Here is a 25121-nt window from a genome sequence, read left to right on the forward strand (position 1 = left end):
TGGATACACCTGGCTCCAAGGCTGTGCTGCTGTTCCAAGGATGGGATGTGCTTGCTCCAGCCCTGGCCAGTGATTGAGAGGCAGCCAGGAGCCAGGCTGGGGCAAAGGGACATGTCACTGCCAGGGACTGCAGGGCCTGGATTCTGTCTGGCTCATGGAGCCTTGCTGGGGAGCACAGCACGTGTGCCCCCAGTAGATGGGCAGTTTTGCATAGGAGATCACACTCAGGCATCAGGGAAAATGTTTAAGCCTTTGGGTGCTTCCTTTGCCCTGTTCTCATCCTCTCCAGGGAGAGGAGGCTGGGGCCAGGCACAACACATGATGCAAGGAAGGAGCAGATGTAAAAACCCTGTGTTGTGTGAATGGGAGTGGGCATGAGCTCATTTTGGTCATGTCCTGCCCCAGTGCAGCCTCAGAACCAAGCCTGCTCTCCTGACATGGATTTGTCCTGCTGCCCTCCTCAGCCCCAGCAGTGTGCAGGTCTCTGCAAGGAATAGGGCAGTGGCTTTCCCATTTCAGCTGGGAGATGGGATCAGCCCCCTTACACAGGCAATGCTGTTGTGGATGCAGTGATGTTCTGCACATTCTGTCTCTCTGTGTTCACATTCTGGTCAGTTCTGCCAGGACTAACAGCCTATTTCATTCTCAAATGAGTTAGCCAGTGCTAGGGCTCCATGGGCTGCATGGGAATCCCCCAGCCCTCAGAGATGAACAAACCCTTCAGTGGAGGCTCCCACATGTTGTGTGTGCACGTGGAGGGCAGGAAGGGGCTGTGTGTGGGTGTATCCTCCTGGCCCAAGAGCTGCAGTAGAAAACCACAGAGATATTTGTGTGAATTTCCTTTTTCTTGCTTGCTTCATTTTTTTCCCCTTTTTTTGTTTTTTTGGCTGTCTTGTTACTCTCTCCTGATTTACTGCATGTGCTCACGTGGCCTTGGAAAGGGGGGTTCTCAAACTGTTTTGCTTCCAAAAGGAAAAGAAACTGGCAGGCATTCATATTTCAGTTCTTGAGTTATGTAGGTTAAAGCCTCCCAGTGGGAAAAGGGAAGATATGAGAGAGCAGATTGCTGGTGGAGATACTCACAGAAAGAAAAGGGTAAAACGGAGCACAGAATTCTAGAGCTGCATCCAGACAAACATGAGGCTTGAGAGGTAAGTTTTCTGTCTGCTTCAGAACACGACTTCCATGGGTTGGATTCAATTTGTGCTGGAATGTCTCGTGCCTGCAGTGAGAGTAGGAATGAGGAGCTCAGGGCAGATTGTTGTTGGTGGCCAGAGGGGGGGAGTGTGTTTGTCAGTGAAACCTTGTTCTCTGTAGTGCAGCACAGCAATGATGCTGAGGTCCCTCTGCTAGGAGTCAGTGAGGTGTGTAATGCTCTGTGACTGGCTCTGAGATTTCAGCTTCCATGTGATAAAGTGAAGAGCTCAGGACATGAAGGGGAAATGGGACTCCAGACCCTCTGTGAAGATTTTTGTTACCAAACAAAAGAGCTTTCATTGAGTTTAGGAGCTGCTTGAATACAGAATATGGGTTTATGATCAACTATTTGTGACTTTAAATACCAGCACTCTGCAAGAATTCCCCTGCTGAATTTTCATTGTTGAGACAATGTATTTAAAATTAAATTTTTGTCAGTATATCCAAAGTAGTATATTGCATTGAGCAAATGATAAGCTATTGTACATTAAACTGTTGGTACAGAAAAATATGTTTGAAATGATCAGTTGTTTTCTGTTAAATGAGAAATCATTACCCAAATCTGTTGTCTTGGTAAAAAATTCTGTTATTTTAAGGGCTGCTTGAGAATTCTTAAATGTCTTTTGGTTCCACAAAAACTTAATTAAAAATTAATTGCCTCTTTCTAGTCTGTAAATTAAAACACTTGGGTATGATATCTTCTTCACTGACTTAGAAAGTCTTAAAGTTTGCAAAATGTCCTGCTCAGAGTGCAGACACAAGCTATTGAAATGCAACAGACAGACATGACAATTAATTCTCTTATTTTAGTTGTTTTAGAGCTACATTTTCCCCTCCTGAAATCCAGTCATGATATTTCTGAACGAATGGCACACAGTACTGCTAAATTCAGTGCCTGCAAGGACTGAGTTTATTGCTTGTGTCTACATTGAAATTCTCTCTTTTACTGTTCTGATTAAAGGTGTCAGGAGGGAAGGAGATGCAGATATGTTTCAGAAGGTCACTGACAGTTAATGCCATTTTGCAAATCCTTTTAGAAAAAAAAAAAAAAAAAAGAAAGAAAATAAAAAAGTCACAGCTTGCTTTCCTAATAGTCCTGTTAAAAGGCAGCTTTCATGCCTGTGGAGTCCCAGGAGACCCTCAGCTGTGATGTACCTGATCTCCACTGTTGACTGCTGCCTTTTTATACTATTTTAAGTGCTCAGAGTGCTGGAAATAGCATGAGAAAACTGAAAAAAGGATCATGAGGAGCTTCAGCATGGCCTTTGGGTCACAGAAGTTCCCAAAGTGTCTCCAGCTCCTGAGTCCATAATCCTTCTGTTCTGCTGGCCACAGAAAGCACCATCTGTAATCCAGATAAACCCCAGCTGCTCCCTTCTCTGCCAGGCTAATTAAAAAGTGCTGTGACCTCCCTAGGGCTAATTGTGTCCTGTCAGTGGGTTGGAGGTAAGGAGTTCAGCAGGGCTGCTTGGTATTTCAGCACTCAGCTTACTGATACAACTTCAAATGGTTTTTATTTTATTGCATCTGTGTGATTTCAAAGCTAAGACAGCTGCAGAGTGCACATCTAACACAGTTTCTGATCTGCAGGTGGGGGATGTGATAGGAAAGTTCTGCCAGCCCATGAATTTCCTGAAGAAATTCCCTTTCCACCAGCACCAACATGCAGAGCAACTACTCCCTGGTTGTCACCACCAGGGAAAGTCTCCAAGTGCTGTCTACAGCCCTGACAAACTCATCAGCTGTGTCACACCCATCCCCTCCCTGCCCCCTCACCTCTTCAGATTACCAGTTTTCACTAATTCCAGCCCTCTTCTCTGCAGTTTTTGTTCTTGGCTTGGTTGGCAACAGTGTGGTGGTGGCGGTGCTGTGTCGTCACACTGGCCCCAAGACAGTGGCTAATATCTACATTTTCAACCTGGCCATGGCAGACCTGCTGTGCCTGGCCACCCTCCCCTTCTGGGCCACCTACTATGCTCAGGGATACAACTGGCTCTTTGGGTCTCTCATGTGCAAGATCTCCAGTTCTGTCCTGTGTCTCAATATGTTTGCAAGCATTTTTTTCATTACGTGCATGAGCGTGGACCGGTACCACGCCATTGTCCATCCCATCCACTCCCAGAGGAGAACTCCAAAACAAGCTTATTTTGTGGCACTGGTTGTGTGGGGCCTTGCCTGTTTGTCCTCCCTCCCAACTTTTTATTTCAGAGACACTTATTACGTGGAAAGCCTGGAGGTCAGTGCTTGCATTATGGCCTTTCCTTACGAGAACTACGCAAAATGGTCTGTGGCCACCGCCTTCCTGAAAAACACCCTCGGCTTCTTCATCCCCTTGGCAGTGATCACCACCTGCTACATCTGGATCAGGAGGCACCTGCTGAAAGCACGGGAGTTTGGCAAAAGCAGGCAGAAGAGGGACAAAGTCCTAAAGCTGGTGGCTGCTGTTGTCGTGGCCTTCCTGATCTCCTGGCTGCCGTTCCACGTTTTGACGTTTTTGGATGCTTTGGCTCACATGGACATCATCAACAGCTGTGAGGTGATGGGGGTCATCGACACAGCTCTGCCATTTGGCATCTGCATGGCCTTTGCCAACAGCTGCACCAACCCCCTGCTGTACTGCTTCATTGGCAACCAGTTCCAGGAGAAGCTGCACCGCCTGTTCAAGAGGAGAGTCCATCAGCTCAACAGCCACCGGGAGAGCTCCTCCAGGAAGGGCAGCTGCCTCAGAGATGCTGAAACCCCCTTGGGCAAAGAAGGGGGGCCTGAGTCTTTCCTCTAGGCACTGGGGTGATGGCAGTGCAGGGTGTCCCTGCAGTGGTGACATTCCTCTCTCCTCTTCCCTTTGTTTCGTGCCCATTCGTTCACCAGCTGTTTGAAGGAAAATCTGTTTTTGTCATACGTGGGGATTTATTCCTCCTTCCTTTTCACAGCAAGAACTCCAGTTTTACACAGAGAGAAGGTTCTGACAAATAACTATATTGATGGCATTTTAAATATCACCTTTTTTGTATGGTTGAGATCAGGCAAGTGTTAAGTGTAACACAAGAAGTCTGAATATACTGAAGGACCATTACACCATAGTTACAATTACATAGGTGCTGAATATTAGGCCCTGAACTGATTTTCTAAAAGATTCTCACTAGAGAATGTGTAAATAAAGCAGTGCAGATACTTCTGTACCAACCAGTAAGAAAATGTTTTGACATTTATTTTGTATATTTTAATTTTTTAAAAAATAAATGGCTAGAGATGTATATAAAATGCCTCAAATATACTTCCAGCTTGCTTCAGCCTGGGATCCTGAGTATGTGTGGAGACACATTTCTGCAGACTGCTGAAGGTGGGAGGGTATTCTTATGGGAAAGTAAAACCTCCCAGTGCATTTTTATACCTTTCTCATAGCAGGTAACATGTCCACAGGCCAGATGGTCCTTTCTTTGTTTCAGTGTGGTCACTTGGGACAAAAATGCTGCAGGAAGTGAACATGCAGTGTCCCACTGCTACATGGGCATGCTGAGTCCCACACAACCTTTGTAGCAAGGACTTGCTATTGTGTGGACCTTTTATATTTGAAAAATCTCAATTATTAATGCAGACTGGGAGTACTGCATGCTGAAATCCTGACTGACTGTCTTGTCACCCAGAAGCAAAACCATGGTGTGAGTTTACTCATTTTAACTAAAAAAATGAATGAGAAAAAAAGTATTCAGGAAATACTGATTCTATTTTGACATTTCTTTTGATGTTTTTTTTTTAATTTTATTTTGATGGAGAGATACTGGTCCTCTTAGACCCTTTGATAGGCTCAGCCTAAAAGATGGGTCTGTTAGCACTTTTGGCCATTGCCTGCAGGTTTTCTAGATCTTTTTCCAAAAGATCATTAGTGTCAGGGAATTGTCTCTGATGAGGCTTGCATTCACAGTTTTGATCCAGGAAAGCCTCCTTGGAATTCCCAGCTGGTTGGAAGCCATGGGAACCTGGTGCAGGTTCACTTTTCTGGAAGGACAGGACTAAGTTTCTTCACTGGATTTTACAAGAAATGTGCCAGTCTCAGAGTGATGTGAGATTAAAAGTTTGTGCAGAACTTGGCAGAACAGGGCCTGACCAAAAGTAACCCTTTCTCCCTGTCCTGCTGTGGTGTACTGGGGTATGTGGCTGGAGAGATGCTTATCCCAGAAAGTGGCAGAGCTGCTAATGCAGCTCCCCTGGAATGTTTTTGTTGAAAATGTTCCGAGGAGCTAATAATGTCTGGGGCGTTGGGTATTTCTGGAAGGACAAACTGTTAATTGCTTAGCAATGAGGGCAACAACCAAGTTGTGCTAGAGCAAAACAAACCAGCACACTTAGAAAATCACCAGGTGTTCAAGGCAGGAAACTCAGAGGGGTAATAAGAGGTGGAAGCTTTTTACCTTTGCTGCAATGCAGGTCAGTAATGAACACAAGTGGGACATTAATTGATGTATTTGGAATCTCAAAACAAATGGTAACCTGCACCATCTGACCTCTGTGGTACCTGTGCTGTACCTGAGAGGAGGCACAGGCTGAACATTCTGTGCATGTCAGGTTGGACCTGCTAAAAAACAAGTGTTGAACAAGGATTGTGCCTTTTGCCTGGTGTGCAGACTTATGCTGACAGGGAAATACTACAGCAATCTGAAATCCAGTTGGATTTACACCTGTGAGAGGCTGAAGAAAATGAGAATAAAGTTTCCTGAGCAGAGAGCAGCAGTGCAGCATCTCCCACTGCTGTGGGACAAACTCATGTTTGGCTGCTGGAGGGCAGGGATTGAAAACCACTTGAAGCAGCTGCACCCTGTGCCACTTTGCTAGAAACAGGAAAACAAAAAAAGGGTATTAAATGTGAGGTGAACTGAGAGGGGAGGAAAATTCTTTCTTTCAAAATGAAGTTTCAAAAGAAGTCTGCCCTATAGGTCATATTCTGCAAGAGTGACAAACTGAGTGACCCCAGTGTGACATTTTTGTTTGCTAGATCTGCCTTGTACCTCTAATAGGTCATGAATTTGAGCAGTGCAGTTAAACAAACATCCCAAAAACTCTGTGTCAAGAGAGGGGAAACAGGGGAGGTGCTGTATCAAAGATTTTGCTTTATTTTTAGAGCAAACTGATTAATGTCGAGCTCTAAGAATTTCTTCCATCATAATCAAGTTCTCATGAGATTTTTGAGGGACTGTTAACAGAAAATGTGTGTGTGGGAGGGGTTTCACAGTTTCTACATGTGTTTATTTTTTCGTGATTTTCAGCAAAAGAATGTGGACGGAAATTTAATCAGTTTTTTTTTTTTTTTTCCTGGCAATTTAGAAGCTTCTTTTTTCCTTTCAAGAGAAAATTTTGCTGATATTTGAAAATTATTCTGATAGTTGTGCAGAGCTGCAGCCTCTGTCAGTCAGTTTGTCATATCTCCCACCCTGGACCTTTGCAAGCCCTGTGTTGCCTTAGGGTCTCCTAAAAAATGCAGACCCCTCTCCATGGCAGGAGTCCTGCAGCCCTTTCATGGAGTGTGCAAGCCTGGACCTACTCAGATCAGCCATCCCACAGCACCCACCCAGACTTTGGGACACTAGAGCCATTCACACAGTTTTGGCAGGGACTTTGGGAGAGTGTGTGGTCACTTTGGGTTGCCCACTCTGTGAGTGCAGAAAGATGAATTCGTGAGCAGCCACTGGATTTTGGCTCTGCTGTGGTGCAGCAGTGTCAGTGGAGGGGAAAGCCTGTGTGGAAGGGGTGTTTTGTGATGTACCATATGGAAATCCTGATGGGTTTGGAGAGGGGAATGTCCTGGAGCACTTCTGGATCTGTCAGACACTCTTTCCCCAAAGAGAGATGGAAGGGATGGTTTCCTACGTGGATCAGTCTGATGCATTTGCTCAGCAAAACCTGTTTGTGGCTTTCTTTTTCAGCTCTAGTAGAGTGCTCTCAGCTTAAGTGATTGCTCAGACCACTTTGAGCATCCTGTGTGTGTCCCTGAGCTGCCTTGAATACACAACTTCAATGTACACAGCAGAAAAAGCCACTGTATTTTTTATTATGAGCTAGTGCTGGGTGGCAAGCTAAAAGTTTTGTTTATGTAAGATATACAATAAGAAATGTTTGGTACAGCATGTTCTCCCTGAGAAGTCAACACAGCCTGAATCTTGTGCTGGCACCCACTCAGCACACTTGGCCCTGCCAGAGTCTGAGCAGGAACATCATCCTGCCACTCTGACTGCCACAACTTGGCTTTCTTTCACACCTCCCCTTGTCCTGGCTGAAGGGCAAGGAGGTGCCACAGAGCAAGTGAACTGCTCATGTTTCTCTGTGAAAATGAGGCCTTTTGGAAATTCCGAGTGGTCCTGGCAGGAATGCAGGAAACCTGAAGCGTGGGGAGTGAGGTGGTCTGGAAGCCTTTGCTCCAAGCCTTGCTGATCTCATCTGAACCTCCTTCCCATGGAGGAAAATGCCTGCTGCTGTTGGGAAGGGCTGCTCCATTCCCAAGGTCCTGGGATGGGCTTTCCTCACATCTGGCTGCTGCAGGATCCAGCCACGTGCCACAGAGAGGGGCTTGTTCCTGTGCCCAGGGGCTCTGCCAGGAAAGGTTTTGAGCCTCCCATGGCTTTGTCTTACCAGGTACCTGCCTACAGAAGGAGCCCAGGCTGCTGTCTTCAGCATCCCACATCCTCTGGTTTGGGTGCAGTGCACACCCAGGGCTATGGCTGTGGCAGGCACACAGTGAGGTACCTGTGTGAGAGAGGATGCTCCCTCCTGTTTGCCAGGTTTCATTAGGAACAAAATGGGAAAGAAAAAATAATATTAAAAAGGGGTAAAAATTTAGATTTGTTAATTGAAAACAGTGGGGTCCTGGAGTGGTGTCCCAAGCCAACCTTTCTCATTGCCTCCTTAAAATGTTTACTTTCCACTTCCTCTTCAGCTGAGGCAGAGCCTGGATTTGACACTGTAAACTCTGGATAGAACTCAGTTAATCCTCAAAACACTTCACAGGGACAAAGCAGAGGGATATGGAGGTTGATGAGCAGCATCATGACATTAATTTCTCCACCATGAGAACATTTGAACTTGCCCCCTACCCCCTTCTGACAACCAGTAGCTCTTTGGAGCAAGCAAACAAAATCACAAAGCTCTGCTTCATCCCTGTAACACAGGCAGTTATGGGAAACCAGGATCCAGTGTGATTTTTGGCTTCTAGTTTGTAAATTTAAATAAGAAAATCAACAACTGCAAAAGTGCAAATGTGACTTATCTGACACAGCTGTCAAGTCTACATGACCAACAGCTGAAATGGAACAGAGACAAGGCTGTCTCTAGAAATCACACCTTGGAATAACTCTAAGAAGTATTTCTAACAGAAAGGGAAATGGTATAATCATTAAATGCATTTAGACAGAGATGTATTGAATATATGAGATACAAGTACTCTTGAGCCATGCGTGGGACAGCTTGTATGCTATGGAATAAAAAGATGTCACGCTCATATAATATATCCATGAGGAGAGAGAAAACCAGCATTTATTACTGTTTAAACTTGGATTTTACTGTGTCTTCTGCATTCCCTGGTGATGCCCCTGAGGTTGTGCTATGAATCTGTCTGCTCACACATACTGCAGTTCATTCATTGTGGAGGAGGTGCATGCATGTGGAGGTGTTTGCTGGGCTGGAGGCTTGGGACTGGACTGAAGCAATTTGTCTGTGCCCTAAACTTGGCCCTTTGTGCCATCAGCCATCCCAGCCCCAGGCACTCTGGGGTGCCCCACTGGCCAGGGAGCAGTGCCATACCCAAAGCCTCCTCCAACAAGCACAGCAAAACACCTGCAGGAGCAGGACAGCACCAAACAGGAGCTCTCTGCAACGACAGGAAAGTGAAAATGATGGTACAGAGTGTGCTCAGTGTGCAGCTGTGTCATGGCAGGCTGGAAAACAGCTGGAAAACCCAGTCTCTGGAGAGAAGGAGCACTCCAAGAGGTGATGTTTGTGTGTCATTCAGCTCCTTAGGGCCTTCACTGGCAGGGGAGCATGGTGAGTTTTCTCTGTAGATGCTGAGCAGTGTTACCTTGTGATTTTTGACTTGCTCTGGTGAGTGCTTGGAGGAGTTTTACACACAGTGAAATAGATCTTATGAAACTTGTGCTCCATCTCACCCTGCAAACACCTCCACTGATCATAGCTGGATTTCTTCCAAGGGAAGGATTCTGCAATTTGTCTCCCTATACATATCTCTACTGTCATGATTATGAAACCCTTTTTATCATAAAGTGCTGAGTGTCCTTGTATTAGCAATGCTGCTCAGCATTTCAGTGGTTGGGAAATTCTGAAAGGCTGTAAGATAAGTACAGTGTGCAGAATTTGTTCTTCAAAGTGATTGTACTTCTTTGCAAGAGGATTCCTCCATGTACATTGAGTGTGCAGTAAAAATGTTTGACAAAGGTCTGCTTAAGAATGTACTTCTAGACCAAGACAGACTTCATAATGTAATCAACATGTTTAATAGTGAAAAGATCCATTTTTCTTTTAAAACTGTCCTAATAGACTGCTGTAGTTCAGTATATATGGGGTTTTACAAGGTAAATTATACAACCCAAGGGAGTTGTTTTCAAGGACAAATCTAAGTAAAAAAAACTTTATAGTGTGACACTAAATATGCTGTATTAACTGGGTAAAGCCCTGTGGACATGACTGGCACTCAGCCTGGGATCTGACTGTCTTTCATCTGATTTTATGCTGATCTTCCTCCCCTGCAGGAATGCAAAGAGATTTTTCTTTCACCCACTGGAACACCCGGAAAAGATATTACCAGTAGGAGTCAGGAATGTTTATTCCTTCAGCTCTGAGTCAAACATGAATCTGAACTATGACACAACAAGCTGCTTTTCTAGCTATCTTTATTCTGAGGTTTCATACTTTGCAGGTAACTTTAGGATGAATGAGGAACACAAACAGGTAATGAAAACAAAAAGTTGTTAATGTTGGACTAACCTGTAGCTAATTCAGCTGCAGTAGCACCCAGAGCAGTCTTCATGCTGAAGGCAGGAGCAGATTTTATCCATACCCAAGCTGGGTGGGAAATGATGTACTTGTTGATTGCAAAGACAGCACCTGGGTTAAGCAAGACTCTTGTAAGGCATGCTATCAGAAAAAAATCCACCCTTAAAAAAATGTCAGAGATTCACATGGAATGAACAGGGTGGATTCAGCACGAGGGTCTGTTGAAAGCCTCTGGATAATTACTGAGGAATGTCCTCAGGTTTTCCTTGGTTCCAGGGCAGGTGACAGTGCTGAGGACGTGTTGCAACACGAGTTAGAAGCAGCTGGAGACACAGGAAGAATTGAGAGGTTGATCCCAGAGCTCCCTCCTACTGTGGATCCTGACATAAATCTTTGATATGTTCATGATGCCACCTGTGCCTGTCCTGTAATCTTTGTTGTAACATTACTGCAGGTGTGCAGCAGTGCTCAGAGCAGCTGAACCCATCATAAAGTAGGGCAGTGCTGCCAGCTGACACCTAAAGCTGTCAAACATTTCTTTTGGCCTTGCTTCCTTTCTGTCTCAGAAAAAATATTTAATGACAATACATAGAGGAAATCTCTCTTCAGGTTCACTGGGGTCTTAAAGCCTTCCTGTTACTCGTTTGAGAAGAAAAATACTCCAGAGGAGCAGAGGGGTTAAGTCAGAGACAGAGCAGCACAACAGGGACAAACAAGAAGTCACTACTTTCCTTTTCATGGGGATGTTCCTAGAACTCCCCAGAGAAGCAGCCTTTCATAAATCACCCTTTTGCTGGCTCACATTTACTAGCTCTACAGGCTCCAGTCTTCATTCTTTGCCTAGCAAGAAGCATTTACCTGCTCTGTAAACAAATTATCCCATTTCAACTGATGGGGAAGTTGCTGCTCAGCCACACCATGGCAAAACATATTTTATTTCCTCATGTGATCTCACCTAATCACATATACTGCTACAAGCATTTGTTCAGCACAAAGCTTATCCTGCAGAAGTGATTTTGCAATGAAGTGATTTTGCTTTTGGTGGTTGGGAAATTCTGAAAGGCAAATTAAGAACCTCTTTCCTGAGGCCATTTTGCCAGAGTGCTCCCTTGCTGTAGGCAATGCTCATTTCCTTGTTAGCCTGTTCAAGAAAGCTAAATGCTTCAATTAAACAATTATGCTGGTCTCTGTATTAGAAACCTCAATCCCATTAGATTTTTTTACTATCCATGAATCTCTTAAATGCTCCATGATTCATCAGAGTTTTCTGCTTTTGCAGACCACTTGGCAGAAGGAGCACAGGCTGTTGGAGTGCCTGAGCTTTGTTCAGAGCAGGGGAGGTGAAGCTCTAATGTTTTGGATCTCACCTGGCAAAACCTAAGCCAAGGAGAAAAGTGTAATTGTTTTATCTTCACATCCTCTTCCCCTCTGTATGCTCTTGCATCTATGAGTTGGATGAAGGCACATTGTGCTTTTGTGCTTTTTTTCAGGAATAAAGGAAGTTGTGTGGATAAAACATTGCCCAAGGCTCAGGCTGCAAGCCAAGATAATAATTTTTGTATTATGAGCATTCCAGTTAAGAAACAATGAGCAGTTTTGCACTATTTGTCTTAAAATTCTACTGAACAAAGCTCTTTAGGTTTGCTTAATGTTTTTTTTACTTTTGGTTGTCATTAGGTGATATCATGATATATCAGACCTGTTTTGAAAGAAGAAAGAGGCCACCTAGTGCTGAGTTAAGGACTGCTGTAGAAGACTACTTGGAAGGTGTGAAAACAACTTCAATGCAATAATAATAATACTTGTGGAAGGTTTAAAAAAAAAAACCACAATATTTTTAGACATTAAAAATCAGATCTCATTTAGCCCTACTTTAAAAATTCAGTGTGTCTGTTTTACAGGTGGATCTGCTTGCCATAAAAACTGAGTCTTTAAGTTCCTGAAAGTTCAGTGTGCTCTGGTAATTAACCTGACACCTTTGTGAACACCCCAGTGCCCCACAGAACTCTGCCACAGCTGAGTGAGGGGTGCAGGGCAATGAAACAGATGTTCATAAATGCTAACTGCTGGTGCCAGACCAGCTGCTGGGGCACAGAAAATCCCTATAGAGGCTGCAGAGATACCACTGGCACTGCAGGATCTCTGGTTTGCATTATATCCAGTGTTGAAAAAGGAACCCCTGCAGATTGTTATAAATCTGAATTACTTGCTGACATTGCTCCTCTTCCTGCACTGACTTTTATGAGGGCTTGGGGATATTGATGTGTTTGGAGGAGGGTCTAAAATGAGGGGTTTTGACCTAAGATCTCTTTGCTGTCCTCTGGAGATACCTGGATTTTCATGCATTGTCTGCAGGAGGAAATGTTCTCCTAGGAGACTGTGCTTACCATACTTGGATAACTAAGGTAGATGGCATGAATAATCCCCCAAGGCATGTATCAGGCATCTCTGTTAAATACTGCTATTGCATGCCTTAGTGTTGAATCAGAGTTCCAGTGACACCCTTTGCTTTCAAAGGTGAATCTGTAACAGGCAAACATTCAGGGTAACAGGTAAATCTCTGGTTTTGTCTGAAATGAGTCATCTACACAACATAAAACAATTTCCTTGAGAGGAAAAAAATCACTTATCCATTCCATAGTGTTGTCCAGAAAGATAGCTGAAACAAAGTTCTTAAATTTTAGATTTGTCATATTGTAGTGCTTAGTTTCACTCACCAATCACTGATGGCTGGAACCTTCTGTAAGTTTAGTACTTTCCAGATTAGGTCCTAAGTAACTTCTTTGAAACATCAAGAGATAGAGGTGCCCAAAATCAATATCTGTGCACTTTTGTGCCTGTATCAGTTTATGCAACCAGTATCATGAAAATCCATCTTCCCTACAAATATTCTCTATGCACATCAGTGCTTTAGTAATCCCTGCAAGCACAGGGAATGCCATGATGGGACTGCCCATATCACCAGTGCATGCCCTGGTGACATGGAATTCCAGCAGGTCAGTTTAATTCCTTGAGTATCTATAATAAGAATGGGGTTCTGTTGTACAGGGCTTCTCAAAAAAAAAAAAAAAAATTGCATAGAAGTAAAGGGTAAGTCAGAAGATAAGGTAAGATTACAGGTAAGATTACATATTGATGAAATCAGCTTTGTTCTGTGTTTGAGGCATTTTGCTGCAGGCATAAATTGTTGTGTGCCAGATTTGATGGGGATAGCAATATAATAGCAAAAATAGTAATACTTTTTAACTTGCATAACTTCAGAGAAAAAGCTATATTTAGAGAACTCATTGTGACAAAATCCACAAATATGAATATGATTTTATTCCTAAGTGAATTATTTATTGTGTTTGGAAAGTGTAGCAGTTTCATGTGGCAATTCCAGCTCTTTTACATACTTCAGTAGAAGCTCTAACTCAGGCTGACATCTATGTGGGTAATAAATAAATTCCAGAGCAAAACAGTTAGATTACAACAAATAAAAAATAAAGTTAGTCAAAATTTACTAGGGACACAAGTCCTCAGAGCTGGGTTTTAATGCCTCCCAGTTATCTGACCATAATATCAAGTCCATCCCAGGTGTGCTCTTGGATACCTGTTCTATTCTTGAAGAGGTTCACATAGGCTGGTGGGAGCTAAAGGGTCTCACTATGCCTATCTAATATCTGAAATTCCAAGATTTTAAGATAAGAGGGATGTTTCTAATGTTTATAATTGACTACTCTTATCTCCTGCACAGTCCTCCTTCAGTCAGGTTGTGTTTTTCTGACTGTTTGGATACAGGAGCCCTAAAAAAAATAAAAAAATCCTATAAAAGTGCAAGACCGAGAGAGTCCTACAAAGCTGTTTTTTAATAATTATTCTTTGTAGAAGTAGTCCACCAGTCTGCAGGGATTATGGGCAAGAGATGCCAAACCACAGAGCTGTGTTTTCCACCGGATTGGCAAACCATGAGGTGGAGCAGGGTTTGAACATGCTGAAAACAAAAGCGCACGTGACGAGATCTGCACACGCAAACTCTCCCACTCTGAAGCCAAAAGGTGTCACAGGCACCACTGCTGATCCTTCTGCATCTGCACAGCTCTGCCTCCACCCATGAGCCACTGATACCAGTGTTGTGCAAACCAGTTGGGCTGATCATGGAGAAGAAAAATATTCTCTACATAGAGGTCAATATACTCCAGCTAAACAAATGGTTTGCAGCTGCTGATCTTTATCTGTTAGGAAATCTTGTTGGAAGTTTGTAAACTTTGAAGGGAGCAGCAGACTTTGTCTTGGTGTCCCCTTCCAAAACACAGAATACTGCACTATAACCAGTCTCCAATGGTGTGTTTGACACTGCAATGAGCAGTGGGATTCTCTTCCCTATAGGTATGGTCACAGATTTGCCATGTCTCTCTCTGGTACATTTACAAAAACTCTTCTCTTTCCTATCTGAAGCAAAGTAATTACTTGAGTAAATACCATGTGGAAGATTTATCAGCAGCTCTAATTTCTGCCTGCAGAATCCTCCAGTGTTTTCTGTCTTGTGCAATTGAGGAAATGTTCATAAACCCCTAAGATACAAAAACTGAAGGAATGCTCTAGAGCTTTTCTGATAAGCTTCAAAATTCCCTGGTACTAATGTCTTAACTTTTCAAAACTGAAGAAATAATGCAGATAAAAATTGCACATGGAAGGAACACACACAGACAAGAATGGCATATTTCAGCCAAGAGGGAACATTCCTCTCTAAGATTCTATTTAACACCATACTATCAGATTTTTTTTGCCATTTGCAACACAAAGTAAAGCTAATATTGAGAAATCAGATGCTGCCCATCAGTACCATACCCTGCAATAACTCCTGATGGAAAACAGAAGCAGCCAAATCTTCTTTGGATTCCCTTTTCTCCCTTTTGCTTTTGTGCAGCCTACCAAAGCTGTCAGGTCAGCATTTCAGATCTGAACCTATTTGTCCTTGTTGCTTTACTCCTCTTTTTTTTCCAGCTTACCCTTTCTGTTTTGCAAATCTCTGGCCATCTCTACTCATGCATCTTCCTTCTTGGTTCACAGCAATTACAAAGCTTTAGTACTGCATTCCTTAGACCTGAAGTTAGATTTTCTCTCTGATTTTATGTGTCTTTTGTCCCATGTGCCATGGTTACTTCCTTTTCCCTGGCTTTGCTTGGTTTCAGTAGAACCAGTAAGCTTTACTTTTGTTTTCCTTCTGATAAAAAAACATGTTTTGCTGAATGATTTTAACTTTCCAAGCAGCAAGTTGCACATGGTCAGATCTGAGAGTTGGTTGTTTACAGTGAGTTTCTTCCAAATCTGTTGACCTTGTCCTCTTCCTTCCCCCAGCCTCCACCACAGAGATGATGAGAGTAGTGCTGGGATGGCACATGTAACTTAGAGTACAACACAGGAGTCCTGCCTTGCATTCCTTTAAATAAACAACCACATCACCTCCCCCAGTTGTTGGAGTTTGCTGCTTGATTTACAAAGTGGGGAGCTATGGCTTCTTTCTTTCCTTCAGCTTCTTCTTCCATTTCAGCTTCAGAAAATGAAGATTCCTGCAGTTGGAATGCTTGGCAATACCAGTAAAGCCCATAAATCTTCTTTGAGAAGAAAGGGTGTGGTGGGCTCTCAGGGCAACTCTGACCTCCAGCTCCAAACCCTCTTTCTGCAACTTCCAACAGGTAAAGAAAGGCCTTATAAGACAAAACACTTGCAGTTAGAATTTTCTTACTTTTTAGCAAATACATTTCTCTACTGCACTGAGAAAAATCCAAGGAAAACTCTAAATCAACCATCTAGTAGTTACTCCTGTTTCTAAATTTGGCCTGGGCTCTGTACTGGAGAAGACACCTCCCCAGAAGATCTTTCTTTAGTTCATCCTAATTGTCTTTCTGTGTTTTGGTTTTTTTCTTGGTCACTACCTGATGTAGGAAACATAGTGGTGTTTGTCCAAGATTTTTGATCTGATAGCTTTCTACATGTCAGCTCATTTTTTATTTATTTATCTTTTAAATAACCTTCTAAACTTCATCTGGGAGTCATAAAAAGCAACTATTGGTGTAGGTGTAACTGTGAATATTCTTCTGGGTCTCTGCACAGATTGCATAGAAAACTGGCCCCAAAAATTACGACATGAAAAATCTGTGTAGTACTCCTGAAGAACTGGTCAGGTATTACTTCAGTGTAATCCTCTAAACTCTCTGCTGGTCTTAATCCTCCAAATAGGTATTTCTATAATTCTCAGTTATGTGCCTTGGGACACCATTCAACAAAGTCAGTGACATTGCTTCCTCTTCTTTCTCCCACCAGGGAGCAGGTCAGAGGTTTTACTGTTTCTTGTTTTTTGGATGAGACAGAAACTTGCTGGGAGCACATGGGGGGTGTGTGGAAGGGATAAAGGTGATGTTGCACTTATCTCTGAGTAGAGGGATGGAGAGGGACTGCTCAGTGTTTGTTTTCAATCTGGCAACCAAAGCATTCCTATTTTCCTTCCAATCTCTTGGAGGATTTGTCTCATACGCTCACAAAACTCTCCCTACTGAGCAACAGTTTTGCTCCTTCTCTGGAGCAGGGTACCTTGGGAGAGTCCAGCTGGAGCACAGAGGAACCACAAGGCAAAGAATTACAAACCCAGCATCTGCCAGGGGCTGGGGAGGGTGACCCTCTGCACCTGTGCCAGGCTGTGCCATCGTGCTCAGCTGGTCTCCAGCACCACTTGAGAGCTGGTGCTGGGAAACCAGGCACCATTCTGGTCAGACTCCTGCCCCAGATGGGTGGGAACATTTCTTCCCAAATACCATCCATGTATGAGTCAAAGAAGCTCCCAGGGGTGTTTATCAGTTGATCAGTTTGAGGGGAGAGGAACTCTCCTATAGAGGAGGAAAGTTGTCTGTGCCCTTCTCACTGCAGGGGGGAGGCACCTCTGCCTTGGCACTCTGGGAACTTGCTGTGCCAAACTGTGCCATGGGCACAATGCAGCCTGTGAGAGTGGGCTCCAGCCTGGGGGAGGCAGGCTGTGGGGTTTAACTTCCCTGAAATGCAGGGCCATAGGGGAATCCTAACAGGGGGTGAATGTACTGGGATGGGGCTGGAAGAAGGAGGAAGTCTCATTCTTGCCCTTACTTTCTATTGCTGACCTCTAGATGAAGTTCTCCTCACTTTTCCCCACCCTTTCAGTGATGTTGGTGGAGTTGAGGAATGTCTACGTGAATTTTGGGAGGGAGAAAATCACCCCTCTGTCCTAAGACTTAATTGCAGCCTGTGGTATCATGATCATTTAACAAAAGCTTAAATAGTTTTTTGTGTTGGTGGCACTCCTCCCCAGTCTGTCTGTATCTGCTATCAGTTTCTGGGAGGCTGCCTGAAGTTCAGCTTTGCTGTGTCTGAGGGCTGTACATTCACAGTCACTCCCCTAGCATGTGCTCCTGGTGTTTTTATCACCAGTGTGATCCTCGAGCAGCCCGCAGGGAATGAGCTGGGAACAAGCTTTGCTTTCACACAATGTTCTGCAAACACAGGCCAGCAGCCCACAGGTGATTTGGGGGTATCTGCCCCCAGATTCCAGGGCAGATTGGCTGCTGGGTGAGGGAAAAAGGAAGGTTAAGGGGTTGCAGATTTTGGACATATGATGAGCCTCTGCATCTTTTTTCACTCAGCTCCTGGAAGGGATGCAGCAGCAAGAGCTCAGGGCTCTGTCTCTGTTGAGGCACATCAGCTGTCAGGGCTCAGGAACACACATCTACACATGGCTTTTATGAATAATTACTCATAATCTTCAACTCTGCCCTAGTCCTGTTGGTAAATCAAACAGGTGCAAGGTCTGGAGTTGCTCTGCACTGCAAAATGCAGTGCAAGGGTAATCTTAGATTAGATTTGTAGCTTAGTAATTCTCCCAGTTCCCGTACAGGAGGAAACAGAAAGATGAAATTTCCCTCTTGAGCCACGTGGCTGCATTCCAGGCACATCCCAGGCTCCCACAGGCTCCCTGAGAGCTGGGCTGAGCAGGAAGATGGGAGTTGAGCAGCAGTGAGTCTGTGTCACACTCAGGATGGATGGTTGCAGTTTCCAGTTCCTTGTTGTGTCTGGCAGGCTACATGGTCTCTGATTTAAAATTTGTAAGAATGTACTATGAGCCATGAGGAAATGAAATGATGCCAGTAATTCCATCAATCTCACCTGCTTTTACAATCTAATAAAAAATGACATTTTTTCTGACTAGGAGTTCTAAGAATACTCTTCTTTGGAATCATTATGAAAGCTGACATTCCTTTTTATTTACTACAATTAAATTTTTCTGATACATTTTACTTCTAAATGATCAAGATAAAGATAATTTGTTTTGCTAGATCAAGGCATTTAATTTCTCGGCAATGTTAAACCCAAGATTTTAAATTCTATTGGACTAAAAGAAAGATTAACATTGAATTCTTTGAACTCAAAACTAAATTCTTCTGTAGAGAATAGATAAAAAAATAATGTTGCTAAAGACCCTTACACAACTCTACCAAGTTACTGCTCTTTTGGAAAATTGTTCTGTGGGTGAATTTCCAGCTAGATCTAACAGCAATTGAAAGAATAAGACTGATGGGCTTTTTCCATTACCCCTAAGACTCTGTGGCAAATAATTTTTACAGTAACTCAGAATTAGAAACATCTAATGAGAAGTGCCACAACTTTTCATAGCAATATGGTAGAAACAAACATAAAGTTATAAAACAAATAGAAGAGTATTTGATTTGACAACTGCCAAATATTTTTAGAGTGGTTTCTGAGTTCATCCTTGAAAACTGCTGTGGGATGGCATCACTGAGATCTGCCTGTGCCCCACACTGGAAGGGCAGATGATTGTTTTCTCCTCTGCAGTTGCCTTGGATCCAGTCTTGTGCCTGTAGGCAAGGGAGATTGTTTTGGTATTCCCTGTGGGAAATGCCCAGACTGTCTTTTCCTAGATGTGATGAAATCCTGATCCTGCAATGTCAGTTCTGTTTGCAGCTTTCTGATGTGTGTTTGTTTGCCTTTCTCTGGCCTTGAAATAATCGCCCCTAAATCAGGTCAGGTTATTACTACTGTGGGGAAATCCAATTCTCCAGAGGATAAGTGGTTCTGACCTGATAGTTATTTCCAGTCTTTTCCTTCTTCCTTTCCCAGAATCCCTCCCCTTGCTCACTCCCCAAACTTCACAATCTGTCTGTGATAGTCTGTGATAACCTTTGGAAGTATTTCCTTGGCAAAAGCCAAACCAAATTCTCCCTACCAGTTAATATCAAAGCAAATATAAATAGTCAGTAGTGACCTTCAGTTTTGTTTAAGCTGCTTTCTGATTAAGACTGTGCACATGGCTTCATACAAAATATGATTTCCTAGTAGATTTCTAATCTAGTTGACCAGGTCTGTGGAAGGACATGGCATTTCACCTAAGGGAGGTTAAAATTCAGTCATAAGATCTGGGCTGCAGATCAGAGCTCTGGCTCAGAATTTGTCTGGTGCCTCCTGAGCTTGACCTTGTTTCCTAGTTGTTGTTCAGATAAACCAACCTTTCCATAACATTTAATCTCTTTAGAGAATGAGAATATTATAATTTTTTCTCTGTGTGCAGTCCCAAGAAGAGTTCTGAAATCCTGCCAGCCATCCTAATTCTGTTCTCAATAAACTTTGAAACATTGATGGATTTATCTTTTACACATTATTTAATTCTGAAAACTATACAGATGGTCACTCAGATGATGTTCAAAGTATGGAAATCCTGCTGTATTAATAATAAGTACAAAATTTCTTCACAATATACAAATCATTACAACACCTTTATGTGAAGAGCAAGAACTCAGTGGCCAAGGACACTTCAGACTGAGAGCTGAAGTATGGACAGAGGTCACTGAAATCAGCAACCAAAAGATCTATATGCATGTAAGACCTAGGCAGAAATGTGGATATTGCATCACAGGATGAAGGGTTTTCCATTAGTGTTTTGCACAATATGTAAGAATTTTCACAAATTGTAAATACTTGCTTGAACAAATTGTTCATTGTCTAGTGTCAATGTCCACTCCTATTTCCTACTTTAGATTCCTGTGACTTCAGCCAAAGTGAAATACCATTCTGAAGTCTTACTAAATCTTTAAAATTTTAATTTGTCTTGCAAATAATTTACAAATAATATGAAGCAGTAACTTTGTATTGGAACAAAACATTAAAACTGAAGTTGCTAGGAGCAGATGGAGCCTTCACCCATTAAGCTGGTCACAATGCACAGGGAGTTTTACCTGGCTAATTGGGCTGACCTCCATGTACCTTTTGTTATAGACAGGTATTTCTGTCTCAGAGGTTTCTATATCGTGGTGTTGGCCTCAAAGATTGTCTCAGCCAGAAAGTCTAGATCTTAAGAATCATATGGAATAAAATATGGGAGGGTTGCAATTAACAATGAAAGTAATGACTAAGATTGACAGCAATGAAAGCTTCCTGATTAAGAATGCTGTAGCAGTTTATAGGAGTAATTTATTTTTGTTTGCTCATTCTCTCAACTGTGTGTGTGATCTCATAAGGTTTTTAGAGTGATTCAAACAATCTATCTTTGTATTGCCATTGCCATTTGAGTTCATATAATGTTATCCCTCTTACAGGCATGTATAGCACCAACAAAATCAATATCAGAAGCAGAAACAGAACTTAAAAAACCCAAACAAACTCCTGCAGCTGATATTGCTGCATTAGTAAGAGAAGACTGAGGCTGTGCTAACCTTGACCTGAATGCCATGGAGATGGTGATGAAAGGTGGTACAAGGATGGGTGTCCCTCCCACGTGAGCTGGCTGAACTCTGCCAAGCAGCCCTACAGCCTCTGTGGTTTTGGGATGGATCTGCTCCTGCTGCCCCCCTTCTTCAGCAGCACAAGCACAGAGGTTTTATGGTGGGCATGGGAAGAGTAGGATGGGGCAGCATTGTCATGGGGAAGGAGTGCCCTGTGTGTACTTTTCACCAGGAATTACATGTTGGTTGCTTATGAGAGAATAATAAGCAAACTTTGTGTTGCTCTGGCAAGGGAAGTGCAGCTTGTCTGTCTCAGTGTGTGTATCTCAGTGTGTTGAGTTTGATACTTTGGGAGATGGTGATTCACATTCAGCTCTTGCTTCTCTGTTAGTCACAGCCCTGTGGCTGCTTTCCTTCAGGGATCCCTGCCATGGCTGGTGTGAGCAGCACCGTGGTACTCACTCACATGCTCTGTTTGCCACCACTGCATGGCTCAGGTCCACAGGTCAGTGTCTAAGACAATGCAGAAACACAGCCATGGGAAGATTTGTCAATGCAAATCAAGGGAGAGGGCAAGATAACAGAGTGTTTAATGCTGAATTTCCTCTAACAAGTGCCAACTCCTCAGCACTCACAGGCAGCAGCTGCTGGGCTCTCACTGCCAAAGCTGCCAAACCCAGGCACCTGTAAATGGAAAATGGTAGCCCTGTGGTGTGTTTATTCCAAACCATGTGGCTTCCAAGATCCTTTGTGTTCAGTATCATTTTAGGCATGTTATTTTTAATACAGAGCCTCTTTCTAGCATCACTACTTAAGCTAATACTGTAGGCCAGTTAGTTACAAAAACAAATATGTTCTAATTGTGGTAAACCCTAGGGACAGATCAGGTCATGGCAAGGGCAGTAAGTGAAAGAGAGAGAAAAACAAAGTGAAAAATCGTTGAACCCTGCTGCTGACACTTATGGAAGAACATTGCATGACTTTTAGGCTGTGCTAGGTGGGAAGAGGAGGCTGCTGGAGAGAGCACAAGCTGTAGGACATAAATCCTTGTATTAAGCAATGCAGGAGTTTCCTCTTATCTGAAGAGAAGGAAATTGCAAGAAAGATATGCCCAAGCAACAGGTGAAGTCCCATGTTGCCTAAGCCAATAGAATCCTACTCTGTGTGTGTGTGGTTTCATAAATGCACAGGATTTTCTAGGCTAAAGGAAAGTTAGGGAGTTTGGTATTTATCTGTCTTCAATCTTCAGAAAAATACAATCAGATGCTGTTTGAAAAAACAAAGTTACTATTTCTTGTAGCTCTTACAGCATGTTCCTGTTGACTCTGGACATTTAACTTCGGGCAGTTGGCACAGAGACAGCTGTAGAAAAATAATCAAGTTGTTAATGATGCTCATAATGATTTCAAAATTGTATTTATTTGTGGGATTCTCTGCCTAGATCCTTCTGAGGAGGATCCAAAATGAAAATTGCCTGATTTTGAGTCTTGCTTTCAGGCTTGGAATGCTGATATGAACTTCCAATTACATAAACAAAGTTGAATAAATCTTAGCACTGTCATTTATTTTGACCCAAATTTAGCTATGAACTTTTGCCCATTTTTGAAGAAAACTTCAGCAAACAGTGAACACAACTGAGCTACAGAGAACTAGCTGCAAGTTTGTACTGGAGTGCTAAATACCCACAAAATGAGCTGTGAGGGACACATACACTTACACATTTATTTCTACTTTATCCTTGCCCTGGTGAGGTTATGTCTCTGAACAGATGAAATAATGACCTTCTGCAGCAATTGTACTTGCTGTTATGAAAGATGCCCCATGACATCATACTCAGTACATAAAGCAGGGGAAAGAAAGAAAGAGGAAGGGGATGATGTTTGGAGTGATGGTGTTTGCCTGCCCAGGTCACTGTTAGGTGTGATCTCTCCTGGATGTGGCTGAACTCCTGCCTGCCCAAGAATTCCTTGTTCTGCTTTGATTGTGTGCATGGCTTTTGCTTTCCCTATTAAACTTTTTCTCAGCCCCTGGATTTTGTGCCTTTTACCCCTCCTGTTCTCTCCCTGGTCCTGCTGGTGAGGGATGGATTGAATGGCCTGTGGTGCTTGGCTGTTGGCTGGGTTGAACCACAGAGCTACAGGAGAGGCTCAAACAGACCCAGCTGAAGAGCCAAGAGCTGCCTCTTGTGCCAAGGATGGGGAGAGAGCCAGGCCCCTGATCCCCACTTGTGATTTCACTGCAAGTGGGAATTGCAACAAATCCCTGCAGTTTGCACCACAACACATTCCACCTGACTGAGCTCGAGTGCTTCCTCTCCTTGTGGTGTCAGACCAAATCTTGTTTCCAGCTTTTTGTTCAAAGGCTGGGCCAGCCCCATGCTGTGAGTGTGTTTCACAACTGACCTGGTCCCCAGACCTTTGTGAGGTGACACAATTGCCTACTTTCTTGAACTTTTCACTGCTTGGCCTTTACTCTGTGGCTGCTGCAGGTGGAACATGCACTAATCCATTTCTGCCTTTTACTGCTCCCAAGTCTGTAGGAGGAGAGGGTTTGATAAAGGCTTTCAGTAAATTCCTTTTGGGTAAAACAGAGAAGGGAAGGCTATCTTGGGTCATCTTTGTGTCTAAACTCCAACCCCTTCTATGTAAATAAATTACCTTCCTCAATGCCAGACCAAGTAACTTTAAGGAAAGTTTAAAAAAATAAACCTCACACCTCTGAAACAAACCAGCCAGAAAACAGAAACAGAGCCAGACAATGGCTAGTATCGGGGAGTTGGCTCTTTACACAGCTCCATGACAGCTGTTAAATCCTCCTACCTTTACACCTAGCAGGGCTTCACAGCATGTCTGTGTTTCTGGGACTAAGTGGGGTTGCTGCTTTTAGGATGACACCTGCCTGTTGGTGCTCACTCTTGTTACATGGGGTGCTGAGCATGACAAAATAGACCTTGTGGCATCTTGAAATGGGCAGTTCTAACCAGGCATCCCTGCTCCTGAGGCTTTCTGAGTATTTTAATTCCTGAGAACTGTACTGGGGGTTTGGGTTGATGGCAAGCTGAGTATGTATGGTGCATCAACCCCAGCATCAGCAGGGAGGGGATTGTCCTGCTCTGCTCTGTGCTGGTGCAGCCACACCTCGAGTCCCATCTGCAATTCCAAAGTTTCTTTGTAAGAGGAACATCAAATTATAGAGCACGTCCAAAGGAGGGCAACCAAGATGGTGAAAAGTCTCAAGGGCAAGACTTGGAGGAGTGTCTGAGGTCTCCTTAGACTTGGAGAAGAGAAGCTTGGAGTCCATTTGAGAAGGGACCTCCCTCTTCAGGGAGGGCAGTGGAGGGGGAGCTGCTGATCTCCTCTCTGGTGACCAGCAAAGGATGAGGAAATGCAGTGAAGCTGTGTCAGGGGAAGTTTAGATTGGACTTTAGGAGAAGGTACTTCACTGGGAGAGTGACTGGCTCTTCACTGGAAGTGGCTGGCACTTCACTGGAACAGGCTCCACAGTGTGGTGTGGTCATGGCACCAAGGCTGTCAGGGCTCAAGGAGTGTCTGGAGAACATTCTTGCTCATATGGGAGAGCTTTAGATAGTCCTGTGAGGAGCAGGGAGTTGGACTTGGTCTTTATGGGTCCCTTCCAACCTGAGATATTCAATAATTCTATGATTCCTTTAGCTCAGCATGGACTTGCAACACAGAAGGCTTTTAAGTTTTCCTCTGTTCAGGACTTGCTGACAGAGTCAGAGCTTGGAAGAACAAGGAAAAGACATTGCAACCTAAAGAATTTAGCTTAGTTTGGTAGGAGGTCACTGCAATATTTAAAGCAATTAACATATCTTCAGAGGTTCCATTTAGCAGGCTTTGTGAAAATAGATATAATTGTATGGAACCTAAGATAATCTGACAACTTCCATGAGGACATACTGTGTCCCATTTGGGAAATAAAAGAAATTTTATATAGCCTTTTGGAATACAGTTTTCTAAATGGTCTACAATTACTCTCCTTGTTCATACAGAAGTCCTGTGATCTGAATACATTGCAAATAAAAAAGAAAATGGATGTTACATCTGATAGGCATCCACCTGACAGATAATGGTGTGGTTTAACAAAGAATTAGAACAAGCCTGACATTTCTTTCACAGTCTAAATAGTCTAATCCAGAGAAAATATAGTAGGCACAGAAACATTATA

General features: G+C 43.3%; 1 protein-coding gene across 2 annotated transcripts; it reads left to right on the forward strand.

Annotated features, from left to right (window-relative positions):
- Window positions 1-284: 284 nt before the first annotated feature.
- Window positions 285-4461, forward strand: AGTR2 (angiotensin II receptor type 2). 2 transcript variants are annotated; one of them, XM_079319333.1, is made up of 3 exons: window positions 285-1151; window positions 2403-2643; window positions 2788-4426. In XM_079319333.1, the coding sequence occupies exon 3, from the start codon at window positions 2861-2863 to the stop codon at window positions 3974-3976; it is 1116 nt and encodes a 371-aa protein (XP_079175459.1). In that variant the 5' UTR covers window positions 285-1151; window positions 2403-2643; window positions 2788-2860; the 3' UTR covers window positions 3977-4426. The 2 variants fall into 2 exon arrangements, with proteins under 2 accessions (XP_079175459.1, XP_079175458.1); XM_079319332.1 differs by lacking the exon at window positions 2403-2643 and having other exon boundaries at window positions 2788-4461.
- Window positions 4462-25121: the final 20660 nt, after the last annotated feature.

This window comes from Erithacus rubecula, assembly GCF_903797595.1.
Source record: "Erithacus rubecula genome assembly, chromosome: 15".
Lineage (NCBI taxonomy): Eukaryota > Metazoa > Chordata > Aves > Passeriformes > Muscicapidae > Erithacus > Erithacus rubecula.